The sequence below is a fragment of the Phascolarctos cinereus genome, unplaced genomic scaffold (assembly GCF_003287225.1).
Source record: "Phascolarctos cinereus isolate Bilbo 61053 unplaced genomic scaffold, phaCin_HiC Scaffold_2;HRSCAF=192, whole genome shotgun sequence".
In the NCBI taxonomy this organism is placed as follows: domain Eukaryota; kingdom Metazoa; phylum Chordata; class Mammalia; order Diprotodontia; family Phascolarctidae; genus Phascolarctos; species Phascolarctos cinereus.
The window spans coordinates 262460226-262483563 of record NW_027555625.1 but is presented as its reverse complement, the minus strand read 5'-3'; the positions used below and the strand labels follow the sequence as shown (position 1 = coordinate 262483563).

The window sequence follows — 23338 nt, the reverse complement described above, 5'->3', positions numbered from 1 at the left end:
AGAGAGGCAAAATGTCATCAGTGTAACCTTTGCAACCGGGCTCTTTTCTTACTCCTGCATCAAAGTGAACAGACAGGCGTGGACTATTCTAAAGTACAAGATGCCAGATAACAAGAATCCAAGCAAACAAGATTAAGCCCTGTTGGTAATCTTTGCTCTCTGTTTGGTGAGGCAGTATGTAGTTTGAGGTTGAGAGCTGCCAGTATTTAGAGATGAGCTTTAATATTCCTAACTGTAATGCTTTTCTTCCTTGGGCAAGGCACTTTATTCCTCTGGGCCTCAATTAACTCTTTCTGTAAAATGAAGAGGTAAGTCTAGGTGACTGCTGAGGTCCCTTTCAGCTCAAAAGCCTTGGAAGGGGAAGGGAATGGAATAACCATGTATATAGCACCTACTATGGGACAGACACTGTTGTTGTTCAGTCATTTCACTTGGGTCTGACTCTTCATGTCCTAATTTGGGATTTTCTTGGCAAAGGCACTGGAGTGGTTTGCCATTTCCTTCTCCAACTCATTTTACAGATGAGGAAATTGAGGCAAACATGGTCCAGTGACTTGCCCAGGGTCACACAGCTAGTAAGTATCTGAAGCTGGATTTGAACTGAGGAAGACGAATCTTCTTAACTCTTGGCCCAGTGTTCTGTCTATCCAGCCACCTAGCTGCCCTAGACACTGTACTGAGTGTTTTTATAAATATGGGAAATAGGTGCTATTATTATCCCTATTTTACAGCTGAAGAAACTAAGGCAAACAGGAATTAAGTGATTTGCTTAGGGTCACATAGCTAGTAAGCATCTGAGGCTGGACCTGAACTCGGGACTTCCTTACTCCATGCTTAGTGTTCTATCTATCTACTGTGCTACCAGCCTCCTCTTGGGAGCCTAAATTTTGTGAGAATAGAAAAATATGTGAGTTATATGGCAGAGAGGGCTTCTGTCTTCAATAAATACCATAAGCCTAATGGGATTTTAAAGAGAAGGGGATGTGAGTATTGGGTTTGTGGGTCAAGGGACAAGGGTGGAGATGGGTGAGCTGTTGCTGCTGCTGCTGTTGCTTTGTTATCTGCACCCAGAAGCAATTTGAAGAGATAGTGCCCTCGTTTTTATTTCAGGAACATCAAACCATCCAACATCATATTGATAGGTGAAAGCTACTGCATGCTGGAGGACTTGAGTGTGGAAACTCTGATGCTAGATGAGGCAAAGTGGAAGATCCGAGCCCTAGAAGGTAGTTTTTGCCTGGCCCCCAGTGGTTTTGTGAAGCAATATCCAGCATTTTCAAGAGCTGCTGGAGACATCACTGCTATTGCTCAAAATGGAATCAGACTGGGTTTTGGCAAACTAAAGTAACCCTAAGTTCCATCGCCTTCTCCAAATGCCAAAGTGTGCCCAGCTCATTATGGGGCAGGTTTTTGGACACGTGGTGGATGCCTAGTTGTTGAGTCAACAAATGAAGCTTCTAGGATGGTAGGCTGAGTGCTATCCATATATCCAGTTCAAGAGCTCAATGTTAACCACACCAAAAAAGAACACAAAGATACGATGGCTGATCAAATATTGCACATGTGTAAGTTACAACATCAGCAATCAAATGACAAAACTTTAGAGGCAGCATGATGTAGAAGAAGTCATCCTGGATTTGGAGTTAAAAGACCAGGGCTCCAGTCCTACTTCTGCTACTAATTACCTATGAGATTTTGGTAAATCATTTCCCCTTTCTGGGGTTTGGTTTCAAAGCCCTCCATAACCTAACCCCCTCCTGCCTTTCTAGTTGTTTGACACTTCACTGTCCAATGTGTACTGTTCGATCCGGTGACACAGGCTCCTGGACACTCTGCGGACAACACACTCTGTCTCTTGGGCTGCCTCTCGTGTTTGGAACATTCTCCTCCACTCTGTCTACTTCCCTCTCTTGTCTCCTTTAAGTCTCAGCTAAAATCCCTCCTTCTATAGAAAGCGTTAACTAATTCCACTGCTTTTAATTATTTTCTATTTATCCTGTATAAAGCTTGCTTTGTATATATTTGTTTGCATGTTGTCTTCCCTGTTAGATTGTAAACTCTTTGAGGGTGTGGACTATCTTTTGCCCCTTTTTGTATCCCCAAAGCTTGGCATAGTACCTAGAATATAGTAGGCACTTGATAAATGTTTATTGATTGATCTGTAAAATAGGGAAGTTGGGCTGAGGGCCTCTGAGGTCCCTTCCAATTCTAGATCTAATGATTCTCTAAGAGAAAGAATTCACCATTTCCTTTCAAATGAGATTATTCAAGCAACCTCTGTTGACCACCCAGGGCACAGCCACCTCAGACAGTGGCCAACAAATTCTTAACCTTTTGGAGAAGTTGTTATTTAGTCATTTTTTTTAGTCACGTCTGATCCTTCCTGACCCTTTTTAGGAGTTTTCTTGGCAAAAATATTGGGATTTGCCATTTCCTTCTCCAGCTCATTTTACAGATGAAGAAACTGAGGCAAACAAGGTTAAGTGACTTGCCCAAGATCACACAGCTAGTGTGATACATTTCATTCATTCAGTCAATGAACAAATTTTTGTGGAACACTTGCTAATGTGTGAGATACTGTATTAGGCCCTGCATTTGTAACAACAACAAGAATAATCGTTCATATTGACATAGCACCTTCACGTGCTCAAAGCACTTTCACCTCCATTATATGATCTAGAACTTAGTAATAACAAATGAAATATGAAGGGCTGGGATTATTATCTCTTTTACAGATGCGGAAAGTAGTCTAGAGTTGTAAAATGACTAGCCCAGGGTTATAGGGCTAGTAAGTGGCAGAACACTATCCTCTTTTCATGATGTCTGTAACTGGTTAGTAAAGGAAATGGGATGTCTGGGAGATGTCTCTAATCTGTGACACTGAAAGTAATAGCAAGGAGGATGGTTATGCCCTTTTACAATATATATCCCAATTCACCAATATTTTAATGATCAGATGAGACTAGATCGTTTCTAAGATACCTTCTAGCTCTGACTTTCTGTGATTCGAGGACCTCTGGTGCCCCCGTCACAAGGAGCATCCTAGGCTAGTTAGACTATATCTGGCCCAGTGTGGTAGTGTTGATGTCCGTCCATCCAGCCCCACCCCAGCCTTCTCCGTAGCAGCAAGTGTGATATGGGCTGGGGGTCTTCTCTTTGGGTGTGTCTGATGTGGGAGATTGCCAGTAGACTAGGTCACTTCCAAGGCTGTTTTAGGAGCTTAGTTCTCTACACCAAGATGGGCCACCAGAACTCACCCTGTTTTCCCCAACTTGTTCCCAACAGACCCAACTTTCAAGTCCTGGATGGCTCCGGAAGCTCTTGAGTTCATATTCAGCCCTAAATCAGACATCTGGTCTCTTGGCTGCATCATCCTGGACATGGCCAGTTGTTCTTATACGAATGTGAGTCCCCCAGCAAGCTCTTTCCCCTACTTACCTTCTTAGGTCTTCCACTAGATGGATGAAAGCAGCTGGTGAGCAGAGCAGCTGCCTTGGGCTTCACCAAACACCACTTGTCTCATCCCTTCTCATGCTTTAAGTGAAGGGGTAGGCTCTGGGCAAACCCTTGTCCTGTGCACTTTAAGAACTGAGCCATTCACCTCTCCCTTTCCCCCCCCCAAAGTTTCCTCTTGTCCCATTTGTCATACTGACAGGGTCCTCCCTAGGCTCCCTGGGTGCCTCCTCACTCCACACCTTCGTTCTCCATGTTTATGTTGCCTGTAACCCTTTCACCTTCTGCCTATTTTTGCCTGGCAAGATCCCATCCCTCATTCAAGAACCATCCCAAATGCTTCCTCTACCAAAAGATTTTCCTAGGACCCCTCAGCAGGAAGTGTTCTTCTCCCTGCTCTGGTCTCTTTTGCCACTGTATTAGTACTTCTTTCATGGTATTCATCATATACTGCCTTGTAGTATACAGGGTGACCCAAAAGCCTTAGTGAAGCTTTAAGCTATTAAGGCTCATAATAATAAAGAATTTAAAGATATGAAACTTAAAATGCCCCTAAGACTTTTGGGACATCCTATGTCATGCATGTACACATCATCGCACAGAATCTTAGAGTTGGGTGCACGCCTGGGGGTCATACCGGAACAAGAATTTCCCTGGCCACTCCTCCCTGGATGAGGAGTCATCTAGCTTGTGCTTGCATATCTCCAGTGAAGGGAAACCTGCTACTTCTAACTGCCAATGTCAACTGGGATGTCTCCAGTTCTTAGGACATTCTTCCTTACAGTCTAACGCTGCCTCTTGGCAACCAACTCCCATGCAGTGCTCCTAAGTCTACCCTCTACAGAGTCTGTCTGTCCCTCTACAGACAGACATGCAAAACAAATTTAGTCCCCCTCCCCCCTTTTTTTGGAGGCAATTGAGGTTAAGTCACTTGCCCAGGGTCACATTTGAACTCAAGTCCTCCTGACTCCAGGGCCAGTGCTCTATCCACTGCACCACCTAGCTGCCCCACTCTCTCCTTTTATATGATATCTCTTCTCCCCCAAGTCTTCTTTTCTCAAGCTTAAATGTTCCTAATTGTTTCATCTAATCCACATAAGGCAAAGTCTACAGCCTCTTACATCTTTGTTGCCTTTAGTCAACAGACCAAGCACTTATTACCTAGACACCGGAAACAAAAAGACAAAACTGAGTTAGTCCTTGCCCTATGTGCGCTTCTGTTCACAGATAAGGAAATACAGAATGCAGCCAAAATAAATACAAGTGATTGGAGAGTTAGCTGAATGCTGATTATAGAGTACTAAAGAGTACTAAGATTAGTAGATTGGATAGTTCAGTGGTTAGAGCCCGGGCCTGGTGTCTAGAAGACATCCCTCTGAGTTCAAATCTGGCCTTAGACACTTCCTAGCTGTGTAATCCTGGGCAAGTCACTGAATTGTATTTGCCTCAGTTTCCTCATCTGCAAAATGATCTGGAGAAGGAAATGGCAAACTACTCCAGCGTCTTTGCCAAGAAAACCCCAAATGAGGTCATGAAGAGTCAGACAGGACTAAAATGACTCAATAATGACTAGTAGAATCATAGGAGGCCTTTTGAGGGAAGCAATACCTGCTCTAAGCCTAGAAAGGAGCTAAGGATACCAAGAAATGGAGGTGAGTAAGAAAAACATGCCAGAGACGGCAGCAGTCTGTGATGAAAATTCAGAAAACAGTCTGCAAGGGGTTAAGAAGGGAGGAAGAGGTGCGAAAGGGTATGAGTGGAGACAATTTTTTTTAGGTGTTTGGCTTTAATGACAGGGTTAATGAAAGGTTTTTTTTAATATTTTATTCATTTTAATTTAGTATTTTATTTTCCCCTAGTTACATGTAAAAACAAATTTTTCAGACCAAACCATATGTTTTCCCACTTACTTTATTCATTTTTTTGTGTTTTTTTTCTCCTTTTGATCTGTTTCTTTTTTCACAATGTGGCTAATAAGGAAATGCATTTTACACGACAGCACATGTACAACCTATATCAAATTGCTCACCATTTTAGGAAGAGGGGAGGTGAGGGAGGGAGGGAAGGAGAAAAAACCAGAACTCAAAATCCTGTAAAAATGAATGCCAAAAATTGTCTTGACACGCAACCGGGAAAAAATAAAATCCTATTAAAATAATTTATGGCACATTCATCTAATTGAATACTGTCATGCAGTTAAGACCAAGAAATATGAAGAATAGATAAAGCTGGAAAGATATGAATGAATCAATAGGAAGCATGAAAAAGCAGAAGCAGAAGAATGGAGTACACACTAACTATAACCATATGAGGAAAAGTGAATGAGAATGAATGGCGAGAGGATCCTGATGAGGACTTAAAGGGAGTGACCGTTTAAAAAAAGTGTTTTCAGTCACTAAGTTAAGTGTTGAAGAAAGCTCAAGACTCTTAAGAGGCAGAGCTGAACTTAACCCTGTGTCATGGGGATTATTGCTCTCTCTGGCTCTGCCAATAAGTGCTGTGGGACTTTGGGCAAATAACTTCACTTCTTGTACTAAAAACAATTTTTAACACTCGTTTTTAAAACTTTGAGTTCCAAATTCTCTCTCTTCCCTTCCTCCCTCCCCGCCTCCCTATTGAGAAGGCAAACAACTTAATGTAGGCTATACATGATAATAGTCATGTTGTGAAAGAAAACAGACAAAAAAAACCTCAAGAAAAATAAAGTAGAAAAAAGTATGCTTCAATCTGTGTTCAGACACTATCAGTTCTTTCTTTGGGGATGGATAGCATTTTCATAAGTCCTTTAGAGTTATCTTGGCTCATTGTATTGCTGAGAATGGCTAAGTCATTCACAGCTGATCGTCTTACAGTATTGCTGTTACTTTGTACACAAAGTACATTTAACTTTGCATCAGCACATGTAAGTCTTTTCAGGTTTTTCTGAGAGCATCATACTCATCATTTCTTATAGTACAACAGTATTTCATCTTAATCACATACCACAATTTGTCCAGCCATTCCCCAATTGATGGGAATCTCCTCAATTTCTAAATCTTTGCCCCCAGAAAAGAGCTGCTATAAATATTTTTTGTACACATAGGTCCTTTTCCTTTTTGTTTCTTATCTCTTTGGTGATACAGACCTAGTAGTAGTATTGCTAGGTCGAAGGGCATGCATGGTTTTATAGGTCTTTGAGCATAGTTCCAAATCGCTCTACAGAATTGTTGAATTGTTTCACAACTCCACCAACAATGCATTAATGTCTCATTTTTCCCACATCCCCTCCAATAATTGTCATTTACCTTTTCTGTCCTGTTATCCAATCTAATAGGTATAAAGTAGTACCTCAGAATTGTTTTAATTTGCATTTCTCTGATCAATAGTGAGTTGGAATATTTTTTTCATATGGCTATAGATAGCTTTGATTACTTTGTCTGAAAACTGGTCATATCTTTTGATCATTTATCAATTGGAGAATGGTTCTTATTTTTATGTTTGATTCAGTTCTCTATATGTTTGAGAAATAAGGCCTTTATCAGAGAAACTTGCTTCAAAAATTTTTCCACAGTTACTATTGCTAACTGTATTTCCCTCCATTCTATCCCCCTTCCCCCGTTTATTCTATTCTCTCTCTCCTTTCACCTTGTCCCTCCTCAGAAGTGTTTTGCTTCTGACTACCCTCCCCCCAATAAATATTTTTTTAACCAATTACATGTAAAGACAATTTTAAACATTCATTTTAAAAAAAATTTTGAGTTCAAATTTTCTCCCTCCCTATTTTTGCCTAGCAAGATCTCATCTATCATTCAAGGACCATTCCAAATGCTGCCTCTTCCTAAAAGCTTTCCTAGAATCCCTCAGAAGAAAGTACTCGTTTCCCTGCTCTGGACTTCTTTGCCACTCACTTCCTCCTTCAACTCCCCCCTCCCTGAGATGTTAAGTAATTTGATATAGGTTATGTATGTGCAATAATGTAAAACATATTTCCATATTAGTCATGCTGTGAAAGAAGAAACAGACCAAAAGGGGAAAAAAACTGTGAAAAATAAAGAAAGGGAAAAATAGCATGCTTTGATCTGCATTCAGACTCCATCAGTTCTTTTCCTGGATATGGATAGCATTTTTCATCATGAGTCCTTTGGGATTGTCTTGGATTATTGTATTGCTGAGAATAGCTAAATCATTCAGAGCTGATCATCACACTATTGCTGTTGCTATGTACAGTGTTCTTCTAATTCTGCTCACTTCACTTTGCATCAGTTTGGGTAAGTCTTTCCAGGTTTAAGAAAGGATTTTTCATTTGTTTATTTTAAGGATGGAGGAGATCTGAGCAACAGAAATGAAGTCACTGGATGTGGAGATTGAAAACTAGGGAAAGAGAGGGGAGGGGTTGAGGGGAACAGCTTCCAAGAAGAAAAAGAAAGGGATGGGATCAAGGGCACAAGCAGAGGATTTGATATTGACAAGGAAAAAAGCCATCTCATCATGTCATCACCATCCCACTTGTCCTCCTCTGGATGTACTCCCATCTATCAATATCCTTTGTAAAATATGGTGACAGAAGTGAACACAGTAGTGCAGATGGGATCTGACCAGGACACAGAGTATGGTGGGATTATCACTGCTACTGAGCTCCTTGAGAGCTGGGACCATGTCTTATTTGTCTACCACCATTCCCTGAGCATAGAGGTCATTAACAAGTTAAGGGCACGAATAGATCCCTTCCATCTCTACCATTCCTGGTTCTCTGTTCTGATTCCATGTTCTAAAGTCCATTCTGCTCTTGGCTCTGTATTCTAAGATTTGATGTTCTAAGGGTCTTTCATGTTCCATGAGTCTATGGATGAATGAATATCCTTTTTCTCTCCTCAGAAAGCTGATGCCTTGGCTACACGAGTGGCAATTCGAGAACATCCTAAAAAGTTACTAAAAGCATTGGAGAAAATTCGGAAGCATGATATAGCCAAAGCTGATCCCATTATTGATGTTTTGATAGCAATGCTTCATATTAATCCAGAAGACAGAATATCAGCAAAGTGAGATCTGAGCTTTTGTTTTAAAATTTCACTCTTATTTTTCTTGATGTGAAAGCACTTTGAAAAAAAAAATCAATAAGCAGAAGTGCTCTATATAGGTGCGGGGTACCATCATTGTGTGTAATGCAGCTGCCAACGAAGCTAATGTGATCTTAGGGGACATTTGTAGAGGCATAATGTCCAGATAGAGGGAAATGTTGGTTTTGCCATCCTTCTCCTTGCTATTGTGTCCAGTTCTAGATATTCCATTTTAGGAAAGGCATTGTCATACTAGAACCAATCCAGAGAAGGGGGATGGGGATGCTAAGAGGACTGGAGATGATGCTAGACAAGAATCTGTGACAGGAACTGGGGTTGTCTAGCCTGGCAAGGAGAAGATTTAGGTAGAACAGGATAGCTGCCTTTGAGTGTCTGAAGGGCTAACAAGTGGATTAAGGCTCAAACTTGTTCTACTTGGTCTCACAGAGCAGAAACAGTGCAAGGTAAAAAAAAAAGCCAGGTTTAGATTGGGTGAAAGGAAACATCTGTTAACAATTGTAGCTGTTAAAAATAGAAATATAAAAAATATAAAAAATTATAAATTGTAGAAATTAGAGATTGTAGAAAGTAGGGGAAAAAAGAAAATAGAAAAAAAGAGCTGCCTTGGGAGATGATGGATTCCTCTGATAGGAGGTCTACATGCATGAGCTAGAAGGTCACTTGTTGGAGATATTGGAGGATAGCTTTCTGCTCAGAACTGGATTTAATTAGATACCTTCTGAATTCCCTTCTCCATCTAAATTCTGTGATTCTATGATTTTAATATAGAGTTCCAAGTCCTGGTTCAGGGGACAGGAACCCTGAGTTCCATTCCTGACTCCATCATGAGCTAGCTAGGTGGTCTTATGCAAGTTACTTGAGCTCTCTGGGCCTCAGTTTTCTCATCTTTAAAATGGAGATAATAATACTTACCTTGCTTTCCAAGGCTTGGTGAGGCTTCAGTTGGAGACTGTGTGTAAAAATGTTTGGTAAACTGTAATCCATCACCTACAGCATGTATTGATTGTTAGTTATTCTAATTACTATTTGCTCATAGTAGATTCCTGGCTTCATTCCTCGTTCTCTTTTGCTTTCTCAGGAATCTAATGAATTTGCCCTTTGCAAGTGATTGTTTGTTGGCTTCTGGCATACCTCTGTCTAAAAGAAAGCATCCGTGGCCTGCATCTATCACCGAAACCCTGTTGCAAGGAGGACTCCCAAATGTAATAGGTTACTGGACGAGCAGGGAGCAAAGGGGATAGGTGGTGTTAGGGAATGGTCAGGGACCATCAGGTGGGCTCCATCAGATGACTTGGAGAAGTGCAAGAAGCACCACAAGGCCTCTCTGCCCTATCCCCAGGCTGTAGTCCATCCATGTCCTTTCCTGCTCTGCACTCTTTAGACACAGAGAGCTGGTTCCAGGTTTTGTCCATCTCTCTTCCATCCCTACCTCCTCACATGTGAGACCTATGGTCTAAAAGGAGCCCAATGGAAACAACTGCCATGGAACTGTAATCTCAGATTTAGTGATAAAATGGGAGCCTTGGGCCCACTTGAATCCGTGGGCCTCAATCCATCTAGCACCCTAGGGCCAATTCAACTCAACAAACATTAAGCACCCAATGTGTGCCAAATGCTGTGTTTGTCTTAAAGCATGCCAATGTAATGCCGATGAACTGGCCTGGAGAGGCATTCACTGGACCATGTGCAAATAATCTCTCCTTTGTTCTGGTCTGCTGTTTGGCAATGTGGGAAGAACTTGAATCCCACTATGCAAGCAAGACTAGGAGACTTGTACCTCGTGATGACAGAAAGTTCCCAAATTGGCTGCTGAGCAGAAAGTAGGCTCACTCCAGGCTTCCGTGGGATCACCATGAATGCTGACTGAATTTGGGGCAGGGGAGGAAAGACCTAGCTACCCGAATGTGAATATTGGCCTCGTCCTGCCCTCAGGGCTCTTACAATTGCCTTGGAAGAGGAGGGCACTGGGAGAGAACACAACCTGTAGAGAAATAAGTATAAAGAAAGGCAGGCTGTGATTGGAACAAAGGAAAGGTTCAAGGTGGTCTAGGACAATCTGAGTAGGGAGAGATTATTCAGCTAGTGTGGATCAAAGAAGGCTTCATGCAGGAGCAGACAGATGCCTGAGCTGGGCCTTGCAAGAAGAGAAAGATTTCAACAAGTGGAAATGTGGAGGCAATGTGTTCAAGGAATAGAGGATGACTTAGGATGCCAAGAAGTAGAAGAGGGCAGGATGCAATGGGGAAGACTACTGGTCCAGTTTGGCTAGAGTTTAGAGTGCATGAAAGGCAATCCCATGAAATAAAGCTGGAAAGGTTGTGGAGGTCCTTAAGTGCCAGGACCTTGTATTTTATCTTAGAGACAGTAGGGAGCCCTGGAAATATTTAAGCATGGGAGCCATAGGCTCATACCTCTGCCTTCAAAAGATTATTTTGGCAGTTACGGAAGCTAGTTTGGAAAGGAGTAGAGATGGAGACATGGGACTACTTAGGAGATCATTTCAATAATGCAATAGAGAAGCAATAGCGGCTTGCACTAGAGTAATGACAGCGTGATTGGAGAAGAGGGGATAGACATAAGGCACATTGTAGTGGTCAAAAGCAATAGGTGTTGAGAACGGATTAGAATGGAGGAGTGTAAGAAGCACTATAAAGCTTCCGTCGCCCTATCCCCAAGCTGAGGTTCGTGTCCTTTCCTGCCCCATAGAGGGTGTGAATGAAAAGGAAAAATCAAAGCTTTAAGCATGGATGACCAGGAGGATGGTGGTATCATCAAAAAAAAAAAAAAGAAGAAGTTGGGAGGAGGGGTAGATTTAGAGGGGAAAATGATAGGTTCTGTTTTGAATATATTGAGTTTGAGATACCTGCTGAACATCCAAGTGGAGATGTTAAGCATTCATTGGTGATGCCAGACTGGAGTTTAGTGGAAAGATTGAATCTGGGAGTGATTTGCATAGAAGCATTGGTTGAAGTCATGGGAGTGGATACTATTCCCGAGAGTGAAGTTATGAAGAGGAAATAGGGACAGAGTGATGTCAGACACTCACAAAATGAGAGAAGGATAAATCAGGGAAGGAGACTAAGAAAGAGGGGGCAGACAGGCAGGAGGAAAACCAAGAGAGCGCAGTGTCATGGAGGTCAAGGGAAAAAAAGAGTGTCCAGGAAGGAAGGGTGGTTAAGAATTTCAAATGCTGCCAAAAAGTCAAGCAGCATGAGGGTGAAGGAGGCTTAATTAATCTTCCTATAGCACAATTCTGATTCTGCTTATTCAAAAGCCATCAGTGGTGCACAGATGGGCACTCCAGTGCCCATCATTAAAAACCTTCCATGCACTGACCCCAACCCACCTTTCCAGCCTTCTCTCCCAATGCCCCATTACACATCTCCTATAATTTAGCCAGACTGAACTTCTCATTGTCTGTCTCTTCAGCACAGCTTGAACTGTCTTATCTCTGCATCCTTGCTCCTACCATACTCTCCCCTACATTATCTCCTCTTGCTGAAATCCTTCGAGATCCACCTAAACCCTATATCTCCTGTGGGGGGGGGGGGGCTGAGCTGGTGAGTCATTGTTCTGTGTTTACCAACATGTATGACTCAGGTAAGAGGCTACAGTTCTCTCACCAGATGCTCTTTTTCCTAAATCATACAGCATGAAATTTCGCTGATGTTAAGCAAGCTGACCAGCCTAGATTTGATTCAAGTTAATTCTGAGAGCAGCCATACTCATATCTGAAGTCCTGGCCCCCAGTTTAATTTAGTAAGGAATACTTGCATATGTTTGTGACCTTTTTTGGAAATGGCCTGGACTAGAAGTTCCATTCTCTAATCATCTAGTGGTTCTCAAATGTTTTGGTCTTAGGACCCCTTTACACTCTTGAAAATTATTGAAGACCTCAAATAGCTTTTGTTTAGGTTAGGTCTATCAATATTTACCAAATTAGGAATTAAGACCAATAATTTAAAAAAGTTATTAATCCATTTAAAAATAACAATAATTAACTTGTCATGCATTAACAGAAATAGCGTTTTAATGAAAAACAGCTATACTTTACAAAGCCAAAAGACAGAGTGAGAAAAGTGGCATTGTTTTATATGTATTTGCAATTTTTTTTAATGTCTGGTTTAATAGGAGATAACTGGATTCTCATATCAGTTTCTGCATTCGATCTATTGTGATATGTTGTTCTGGTTGAAGTATATGAAGAAATCCAACCTCAAGTAGATGTGTGGTTGGACAAGGGAAGAGAATCTTAATAGGCAAATCATCTTAGTATTATTTTTTTTTGCAAGGCAATAGGGTTAAGTGACTTGCCCAGGGTCACACAATCTTAGTATTATTATTATTACAAAAATAGTTTTGATCTCAAAGATTCTCTGACAGGATCTTGAAGATGTCCAAGGGCCAGAGAACCACACTTTGAGAACTGTTGATCTGAACTATCCTTCCCTCTGCAGGCAGGGCTGCAACTTTTTGCACCTGGGCTGATAGTCATATGTTCTATTCTGAATGAATTCTTAGGAGATTAGCATTGGGAGTGGGTTACTTACAGAAATTTGTTCTGTTTAAAGAAACATAATCTTCCCATTATCTTCATTACCTCCTCTTTGGACTTCCACGAGGAGGCCAGAGGAGCAGGTGTTGAATATTGGAGGACCATGACAAGTTTTCTTGAGTGTGTTTTGCTCTTCTGCTATTCCTCACCTGGGACACTCAGTCTCTTCTCCCTGTACCTTTGCATGGTCTGTACCCCAAGCTAGGAACCTACTATCTCCTTACCTCTGCCTGTAGAATTCTTAATTCCCTTCAGAGCTTAACTCAAGCACTATCTTTCTTGATCAACATTCTTTTTGTTTGTTTGTTTGTTTGTGTTTTGGTGAGGCAATGGGGTTAAATAACTTACCCAGGGTCACATAGCTAGTGAGTATCATGTGTCTGAGGCTGGATTTGAACTCAGGTCTTCTTGACTCTAGGGCTGGTGCTGTATCCACTGCACCACCTAGTTGCCCTTTGATCAACATTCCTTACCTCAACTCCAGCTGTTAGTGCCTTCCCACTTAAAAAAAAAATTACCTTATATCTAGTTAGTGCATATTTTAATATATTTTTATATGTTCATTAAAGATTTTTAACCTTTTTTGTGTCATGGACCCTCTGGCAGTCTGATGAAACCCATGGACCCTTTCTCAGAATAATATTTTTATTTCTTGTTATTTATTTATTTTTTAAAAATTAATTTATTTTTAGTTTTCAACATTCACTTCCCTCAGCTTTTGAGTTTTACATTTTCTCCCTCTTCCTTCCCCCCTCCCTCCCTCCCCAAGACGGCGTGCAATCTGATATGGGCTCTACATATACATTCCTATTAAACATTTTCACATTAGTCATGTTGTAAAGAAGACTTAGAACCAATAGGAGGAACCACAAGAAAAAATAAACAAAACAAAACAGAAGAAAAAAAAGCAAACAGTATGCTTCAATCTGCATTCAAACACCATAGTTCTTTCTCTGGATGTGGGTAGCATTTTTCATCATGAGACTTTTGGAGGTGTCTTAGATCCTTGCATTGCTGAGAAGAGCTGTCTATCAATATTAGTCATTGCACAACGTGGCTGTTACTTTGTACAACCTTCTCTTGGCTCTGCTCACTTCACTCAGCATCAGTCCATACCAGTTTTTCCACATTTTTCTGAAGTCTATCTGTTCTTCATTTCTTAAAGCACAATAGTATTCCATTACATTCATATACCACAACTTGTTCAGCCATTCCCCAGTTGATGGGCATCCCCTCAATTTCCAATTCTTTGCCACCACAAAAAGAGCTGCTAGAAATATTTTTGTACATGTGGGTCCTTTTCCCATTTGTATGATCTCTTTGGGATGTAGCCCTAGAAGTGCTATTGCTGGGTCAAAGGGTATGCACATTTTTATAGCCCTTTAGGCATAGTTCCAAATTGCTCTCCAGAATGGCTGGATCAATTCACAACTCCACCAACAATGCATTAGCGTTCCAATTTTCCCACATGTTCTCCAATATTTATCATTTCCTTGTTTTGTCATGTTGGCCACTCTGATAGGTGTGATGTGGTATCTCAGAGTTGTTTTGATTTGCATTTCTCTAATCGGTAGTGATTTAAAGCATTTTTTCATATGACGATAGATGGCTTTAATTTCTTCATCTGAGAACTATCTGTTCATGTCCTTTGACCATTTATCAGTTGGGGAATGACTTGTATTCTTATAAATTTGACTCATTTCTCTCTATATTTTAGAGAATATATAATTTTGATAAAACTTTATCAAAAACCCTTACTGGTTGTAAAAATTCTTTCCCAGTTTTCTGTTTCCTTCCTAATCTTGGTTGCATTGGCTTTGTTTGTGCAAAACCTTTTCAATTTAATGTAGTCAAAATTATCCATTTTGCATTTCATAATGTTCTCTGTCTCTTGTTTGGTCATAAGTTCTTCTGTTCTCCATAAATCTGACAGGTAAACTATTCCGTGCTCTCTCAGTTTGCTTATAGTATCAGCCTTTATATCTAAATTGTGTACCCGTTTTGAATTTATTTTGGTATATGGTATAAAAGTTTGGTCTATGCCTAGTTTCTGCTATACACTCTTTTTCAGTTTTCCCAGCAGTTTTTGTAAAATAGTGAGTTTTTATCCCAGAAGCTGAGGTCTTTGGGTTTATCAAACAGATTACTATAATCATTGACTACTGTGTCTTGTGTACCTAATCTATTCTATTGATCCACCACTCTATTTCTTAGCCAGTAACCAAGTAGTTTTGATGATTGCTGCTTTACACTTCAATTTAAGATCTGGTATGGCTAGACCACCTTCCCTAGCATTTGTTTTCATTAGGTCCCTTGATATTCTGGACCTTGTGTTCTTCCAGATGGATCTTGTTATTATTTTTTTCTAGCTCTATATAATAATTTTTTGGTAGTTTGATTGGTATGGTACTGAATAAATAAACTAATTTAGGTAGAATTGTCACAGAATAGTATTTTTAAATGCATACGAAGGAAACCAATCATATTGAAATACAGGTATCAGAATTTTTTTTTTACTGGTTGTTTTTTGTTCTTTTTTAAAATTTTTAATTAATTTATTTTGAATTATCAACAATCACCTCCATAAGTTTTTGAGTTTTAAATTTTTCTCCCACTTCCTCCTCACCTCCTTCCCCAAGATGGCACACAATCTGATATAGGCTATACATATATATTCCTATTAAACATTTTCACATTAGTGATATTATAGGTAAGAATTAGTTAGCCCCCAATAGGAGGAACCACCAGAAAGAGGAAACAAAACACAGCAGAAGAAAAAAAATGGCAAATAGTATGCTTCAATCTGTATTCAAACTCCATAGTTCTTTCTTTGGATGTGGATAGCATTTTCCATCATGAGGCCTTTGGAGATGTCTTACATCCTTGTATTGCTGAGAAGGGTTAAGTCTAGCAATATTAGTCATCACACAATGTGGCTGTTATTGTGTACACCGTTCTCTTGGTTCTGCTCATCTCACTCAACATCAGACCATACAAGTCTTTCCAGGTTTTTCTGTAGTCCACCTGCTCATCATTTCGTATAGCACAATAGTATTCCATTACGTTCACATACCACAACTTGTTCAGCCATTCCCCAATTGATGGGCATCCCCTCAATTTCCAATTCTTTGCCACCACAAAAAGAGCTGCTAGAAATATTTTTGTACATGTGGGTCCTTTTCCCATTTGTATGATCTCTTTGGGATATAGCCCTAGAAGTGCTATTGCTGGGTCAAAGGGTATGGCACATTTTTATAGCCCTTTAGGCATAGTTCCAAATTGTTCTCCAGAATGGCTGGATCAATTCACAACTCCACCAACAATGCATTAGTGTTCCAATTTTCCCACATCTTCTCCAATATTTTTCATTTTCCTGTTTTGTCATGTTGGCCACTCTGATAGGTGTGATGTGGTATCTCAGAGTTGTTTTGATTTGCATTTCTCTAATCAGTAGCAATTTAGAGCATTTTTTCATATGACTATAGATGTCTTTAATTTATTCATCTGTTCATATCCTTTGACCATTTATCAGTTGGGGAATGACTTGTATTCTTATAAATTTGACTTAATTCTCTATATATTTTAGAAATGAGGCCCTTATCAGAGATACTAGTTGTAAAAATTCTTTCCCAATTTTCTATCTTCCTTCTAATCTTGCTTGCATTGGCTTTGTTTGTGCAAAAACTTTTCAATTTAATGTAATCAAAGTTATCCATTTTGCTTTTTGTAATATTCTCTATCTCCTATTTGGTCATGAATTCTTCTGTTCTCCATAAAGCTTTAGCAGAATATTTTTAAAACAAGTTTACAGACCCCAGGTTAGGAATGGCTGGATTATATATTTTCTCCTTTCTTTGAGGACAGGAACTATTTTAATTTTGTCACCATTCTTGCCACATGATAAATACTTGCTGATTGACTGACTCTGTTTTTTCCTAGCAATACTAACTAATACCTATGGTACCCCCTCTCAAAGGAAGCTCCCATCTACCATAATTGTTCCCTTGGAATTTCTTGAAATAGAAACTGTGAACTATAAGCGATCATAGGTAGAAAGAAAGAATAATACAGGTCACTGAATTTTGCTCATAAAATTATAGAATGTTGGAGTTGGAAGAGGCCTTAGAACATAGAATGTCAGAGATAAGAGGGACCTTAGAACATAGCATATCAGAATTAGAAAGGATATAAAGACTATTTAGTCCACTCCTCTCATTTTACAGGTCAATATACTTATTTTACAGATGGGAAAACTGAGGCCCAGAGAGGGAAAATTACTTGCCTAAATTTGCAACAGGCAGTTAGGATCACACTTGGGACTAGAGTTAAAGTCACCTGATTCCTAGGTCAAATCGTTTTCTCCTGTGTGCCACTGCTTCATTAGAGAGGAAAACAACAAAAAACAAAAAAGCCTGGAAGAGATCTTTGGCCTGTCACAGGAGATCTTTGCCAAAGAGGGATTTTTTTTTTCAACATGGAGATTTCAAAGAGCCTTTACTTTCACTAAAGCTCATCTTGCTGGGGAATCCTGAACAAGAGTTTGTACTGTTTTGTTTTGTGCAGAGGTCATGAATTGCTTCTTGGACAGACCTGAGGTGCAGATCAAGGCATTAGAACAACTTCTGGTTTTAGTTGACCAAGATGAAGGTAAGGGCCCTTCCTTTTTCCATAACCCTTCATCCTTCCCCCAACTCTGCTCAGCAAAGATCAGATGGTGTGAATAAAGGAGGACTACTGAACAGAATGAATATTGTGTAATATGCTAGGCCCCACCAGGGGTATGTTGCAGCCAGCTCTTCTACTGGCCCAGGAGAGCCTATTGTTAAATTTTCAGTGTGAGTATTCACACTTCAGAAATTGGCAAACCAACAAATCAGAGCTTAATTTATTATTCTGATGATTATTTAGACTTGAGAAAGTGATGAAGAAAATTTTAATGATGCAGATTAAATTTAAAGTGTGTCCCTGGGGCAGCTAGGTGGCAGAGTAGATAGAGCACCACCCTGGAGTCAGGAGGATGTGAGTTCAAGTGCAGCCTCAGACACTTACCAGCTGTGTGACCCTGGGCAAGTCACTTAACCCCAATTGCCTCCAAAATAAAAAAAGGGGGGACAGCTAAGTGGCGCAGTAGATAGAGCACCAGCTCTGAAGTCAGGAGGACCTGAATTCAAGTCTGGCCTCAGACCAAACACTTGATACTTACTAGCTGTGTGACCCTGGGCAAGTCACTTAACCCCAATTGCCTAAAAAAATAAATAAATAACATCTATAGAAATGTATCCTGGGTATAATTTTTTTGGTGGGGAGTTAGTTGTTAAACATTTTTATCAGCACACCATTGACTCAACATCTTGTTCCCTGCAGCTCTGGATCATGGATTTGATGGGGAAAAATGGGTTAGTGTAGGCCAGCACAGTCATTAGGGACATTGCCAAACATCACCTTTCCTCCTGGCCTTAATTACCCACTATGGATCTGTCCTCTGGGGATATGCTTAAACTTTTCCAAAACCTGCTATTTTTTTTAACCTTTCCTATCCTTTGGAGCACAAAAGTCCTCTAAGTTAATTCCTAACGTGTAAAACAGAATGAAGTTTTACCTGTTTGTAATATTATCTCTTTCATGTTTCAATGGGAGTGGTATGAAGGATTGGAGAAGAGTGGTGAGAATAGGAGAGAATGGTCCTATTCCCTTTTCCCAAAACCATCAATGCATTGAACATATCTATCCATCTAGACAACATTTGGACCCCTGTTGCATGGGTAATATAACCCCAGAAATATAACCACAATGCAAGTTTCCTATGTAGGAACTGCCTGGAGTCATGCAGCTCTTTAAGTATGGAGGTGATTTTCCATAGATCATAAGGTTTTTAGGTAGGAGCCAGGTGACCACTCATTATCAGGTTCTTAGGCACCCTTCTCATCCAGCATCCCCTAGACTATTTTCAGAGCTGTGGTTTGAGCAGAGCCCAGAGGAGGGGAACCCCTTCTCCCAGTGGGTAGCTGAGGGAGTCAGAGTATTGGTTTTCAAAATCAGCATTTTAAAAAGTTGACCCCAAACCTTCTTTAACTGTACTAGCTTCTGAATGGCTTAGTGATGGCCCTGCCACCAGAGGAGTGAAGCCTTTGTTTAAACTCTTAATAGCTTTGGTCACTGCTCACAGGCATTCTTCTAGTTCTGGAATGCATCCCTGGTCCAGTGTGCACTTCTCCCTGTGGTCCTTCCCCAGTCTCCAGCCCTTCCAAAGGCTCAGTCTTGGCCTTCACCCTTCTCCCCTTCCTCCTTGCCCAGGTCTGCCATGGATTTTTGATGTGGTGGAATCAGTGGCAACCATCATTCTGAGCCACCAGAACAACCTCCAGATCCAGATGTGTGCCTGCAAGTTGCTGTCCAAAGTTCTGAGCAAAGGTATGTCCATCAAGAGTTTCCTTCAGCTCTTTACCCTGGTGCGTTGATGCTGGCTGTCCTCTGACTGGTTTCACTAAGAAATTGACCCTGGATGAATGGCACAGGAGGGGTGTAAAGGCAGCCAGAGCTGGGGCAGCAAAGTGACTCAGCTGTTCAGGTCCACTGGCTCCTCTAAACTTATCTACTTCGTGTTTTCTGGCCAGCAGCACACTGGCTAGAGTGCAGGGCCTGGGTTCAAATCCAGCTTCAGACACTTACTAGTTCTCTGATTCTGGGCAAGTCACTTAACCCCAGTTTCTCCAACTATAAACTGGGGCAAATAACACCTACCTCCCAGGGTTGTTGTGAGGATCAAATGAGATAATATCTGTGAAGCACAATGCCTACCACATAGTTGGCACTTAATAAAACCCTCGCTCCCTTCTCTATACCCATGGGACTTGTCCACTAACTTCCTATCTGTCCACTCAATTCTGGAACAAGGTATTTATGGGTTCTAGCCAAAGCTCATGCCCCTGTGTGGAACTGCCCCTTAGAAGTTTTGAGCCTCCCTATATAGTAACTTATCACAAAATCAATCAATCAATCAATATTTATTAAGCATCTACTATGTACCAGGGACGGTGTTGGTTGTTGGGGATACAAAGTAAAAAAAAAAAACCATTTCTGCTCTCAAGATTACATTCCATTGAAGAATACCTGCGTCCCTGAAGAGTAGAGATTTATATTATATTGTATTATATTATGAATAAAAGCATTTATAAAAAATGAAAACCAAAAGTGTACCTCTCTATGGATGTGGTGTGGGGGGATGCCTACTTTGCATACCCTAGTGGCTTTGCCACTTGACCTTACTTGTCTTCATTGTGCTCTTGCATGCTTATGTGGGCTGAGCCCTCTATTACTGACCCAAAGTCAATCTCTGGATCCTCGTACCTATACATTCCTCTGGCCTCTACTTTGGCTTCCCAGTCTGGACTGTTCACATTATACCAAGATTGCTTCCCACCTATGGCCCAGAATGACAGTGTCAAGAGGATCTAATGTATGTACCTGCTAAAGGCAGGAAATAGAGTTGAATGAACTGGACTTCATCCAGGGAGATGCATCAGGGCAGGTGGAGAGGCAGGCATGATCTGATAGAAAAAGCCTGGGGCTCTAGTTCAGGAGACCTAGGTTCTGCTCCTGACTCAATCGCTGAATAACATTGGGCAAGTAATTTCCCTGCCCTAGGCCTCAGTTTTCTCATATGCAAAATGGAGCTAATGATCTCTGCCCAGGCCTACCTCAGAGGAATGTTGGGAGGACATGATGTGGTAGGAGATCTTAATGTAAAGATAAAATTACTCTATGAATGAAGGTATCATTATTGTATTAAGCAATTAAAATGTTCTTTCCATTTGCTCCGGGCAGCCCTTTTAGATCATCCAGATAATGTACCGAATGAAAAACATGTTGTCGACGCCCTGCTTTCCACCTGGCGAAACTACCCCACCAATGAAGAGTTGCTCTCCATGGTCTGCCAAATGCTTTTGATTATTTCATCCAATGGTAGGACTTTCCTCCATCCCTGTCTCGACTTCCTTCTGTCTCTTCCCATGTAACCAAACTCCGGGAAAATGTGCAACAGTTTTTTGCTTTTGTTTCGGTCAGAGTGTTTCATGTAGCATCCTGAGGCTGAGGTCCCCGAGGCCTTTGGCAGGGGAGGCATGGTACAACAAATAGTGTGGTGGAGTGGAAAGAACATTGGATTTGGAGTCAGAGGCCTTGAGTTTGAATCTCAGCTGTGAATCTCATCCCTGTGTTTCCCAGCTCACTTAACTGAAACACTCAGCTTCTTCTCTTTAAATTAAAGAAGGTAGACTAGGTGATCTCTAAGGCATATTCTAGCTCGATTCCTAGGAGGCCAAGGACTGATTGGGCTCCTGTGATGTGATGATCTTGTCCTAGTTAGTGTGGAGGAGCAGACAAAACACTGGGCTTTGTCTCTAACCTCAAGCAGTTTTGGCTGTAACTGAAAAACACCTTTCATATCTGTCCTTGTTAGAAGCTTCAATGGAGCACCTCCAGAACCTTTGTATGTTTGCTGACATCAATGAGTGTCTGAATAATTTCCCGCATAATAAGCAGATCTGCTTATCTTGTTTGGGCCTCCTCTGGAGCCTCACAGTGAATGGTGAGTAGGCCCCTCAAACTCTGGACTTGATCTACTAGGCTCCTCCTCCTAAACTCCCCCCCCCCCCCGAGTAATCTCCTCCCTTGAGAGCCAGGGCTAATTGAGAAGCTTCAAGAGTCTTTCATTTTCTGGTCCCTGGACACATCAAGGTAAACCAAGCTCTGTAACTTGTCTTCAACCATTTGGACCAGATTACTAATAGCATTCCATCATTCCCACAAAGCTATGGGATGTGAAACATGTTATCTAGTAATGAGGAATGGTTGTACTAAGCCTTCAAATGCTATGGAAATATGAGTTATTCCCAATTGTATTTATCCCTATTGTTTTCTACTTATGGCCCATAATAATCAATGGATTAAATTTCTTAAAGTGCCTGGCGGCAGACTTCAGGGGGCAGTCTGTGGCTCAGGAAACAGAATGAAACTGATCAGTCCCCATGAAGATCAAACTCATGACTCTAATCACATCCGTGCCATGTGTGGGCTGACCCAGGTGCTTGGGTCTTTGTTGTGTATCCAAAGATTTCTCTTTGGCTAGCTTTTGACCTGGGACATGGAGAATAGGAGTTGGGGCAGCTAGGTGGCGCAGTGGATAGAGCACCGGCCCTGAAGTCAGGAGGACCTAAGTTCAAATCTGACCTCAGACCAAGCACTTGATGCTTACTAGCTGTGTGACGTTGGGCAAGTCACTTAATCACAATTGCCTTGAAAAAAAAAAGAGAATAGGAGTCACAGTGGAAGAGGAAGAAAATGGGAGTCTGTGTGTTCATGTATAGCACAGCCAAGGTACAGGAACCTCCCCTACACACAAATGGGGACAATGGGAATACTAGGGGGCAGATGATCCCTGCCTGCTTCACATGAAGACCAAATAAGATACAGCACCATACGTGGAAGCCACCTTCAGAATCGAACATGTTTGAACAAACTGGTGTCATTAGTAAGGGAAGTAACCTCACATTTATATTGTAAGCAGCCTTCTTTATACATATGACATCTCAGTTTGAACTGGTAAATCAAGTATTCATTAAGTAATTACCATAAACAAAGCCTTATGTTGGTTTTCAGAGGTGGTATGGTGTAGTGGGGGGCAGTGAGGTGGCATAGTGAGTAGAGTGTGGAACCTGGAGTCAGGAAAACTAATATTTGTGAGTTCAAATCTGACCTTAGACACTTATAGCTGGGTGACCCTGGGCAAGTCACTTAACCCTGTTTGCCTTAGTTCCTTTTCTGTAAAATAAGCTGGAGAAGGAAATGGCAAAGCACTCCAGTATCCTTGCCAAGAAAACCCCAAACTGAGGCACAAAGAGGTGGACATGACACAGCAAAAATAATAACAGCAGCGACAACAGTGTAGAGGAAAGAATGTTGAGCTTAGAGTTAGGAGAAGTCTGCTCAGTACCTGGTTCTGAAACCTGCCCCTAATACCAGTCATGTGACTGTAGGTAAGCCTCCCCACAGCTCACATCCTCAGTACCTTGATCTGTAAAATGGGGATTTGTTGTTAGTTGTGAACATGGGGATAATAAATACCCACATGACCAACCTTACAGAACTGTTGTGAAGACCAAATGTGTGAATGCAAATGAGGTGCTCTGCAACCTCAAAAAGCTATATAAATGCTATGTGCTCTTTTAATGTCCTTAAATAGCTTTCTATATTTGGACAGGGCTAATCAGCCCAC

General features: G+C 41.1%; 1 protein-coding gene across 1 annotated transcript in view; it reads left to right on the top strand.

Annotated features, from left to right (window-relative positions):
• The window catches only part of STKLD1 (serine/threonine kinase like domain containing 1), a 53585-nt gene that overhangs the window by 25444 nt on the left and 4803 nt on the right, over positions 1–23338 (top strand). Inside the window, exons 7-14 of the mRNA XM_078149972.1 lie at positions 1111–1226; positions 3286–3404; positions 8308–8471; positions 9589–9719; positions 17629–17712; positions 19360–19476; positions 20890–21027; positions 21524–21652. Coding sequence (XP_078006098.1) covers positions 1111–1226; positions 3286–3404; positions 8308–8471; positions 9589–9719; positions 17629–17712; positions 19360–19476; positions 20890–21027; positions 21524–21652 — 998 coding nt within the window. The remainder of the gene's footprint in view (positions 1–1110; positions 1227–3285; positions 3405–8307; positions 8472–9588; positions 9720–17628; positions 17713–19359; positions 19477–20889; positions 21028–21523; positions 21653–23338) is intronic.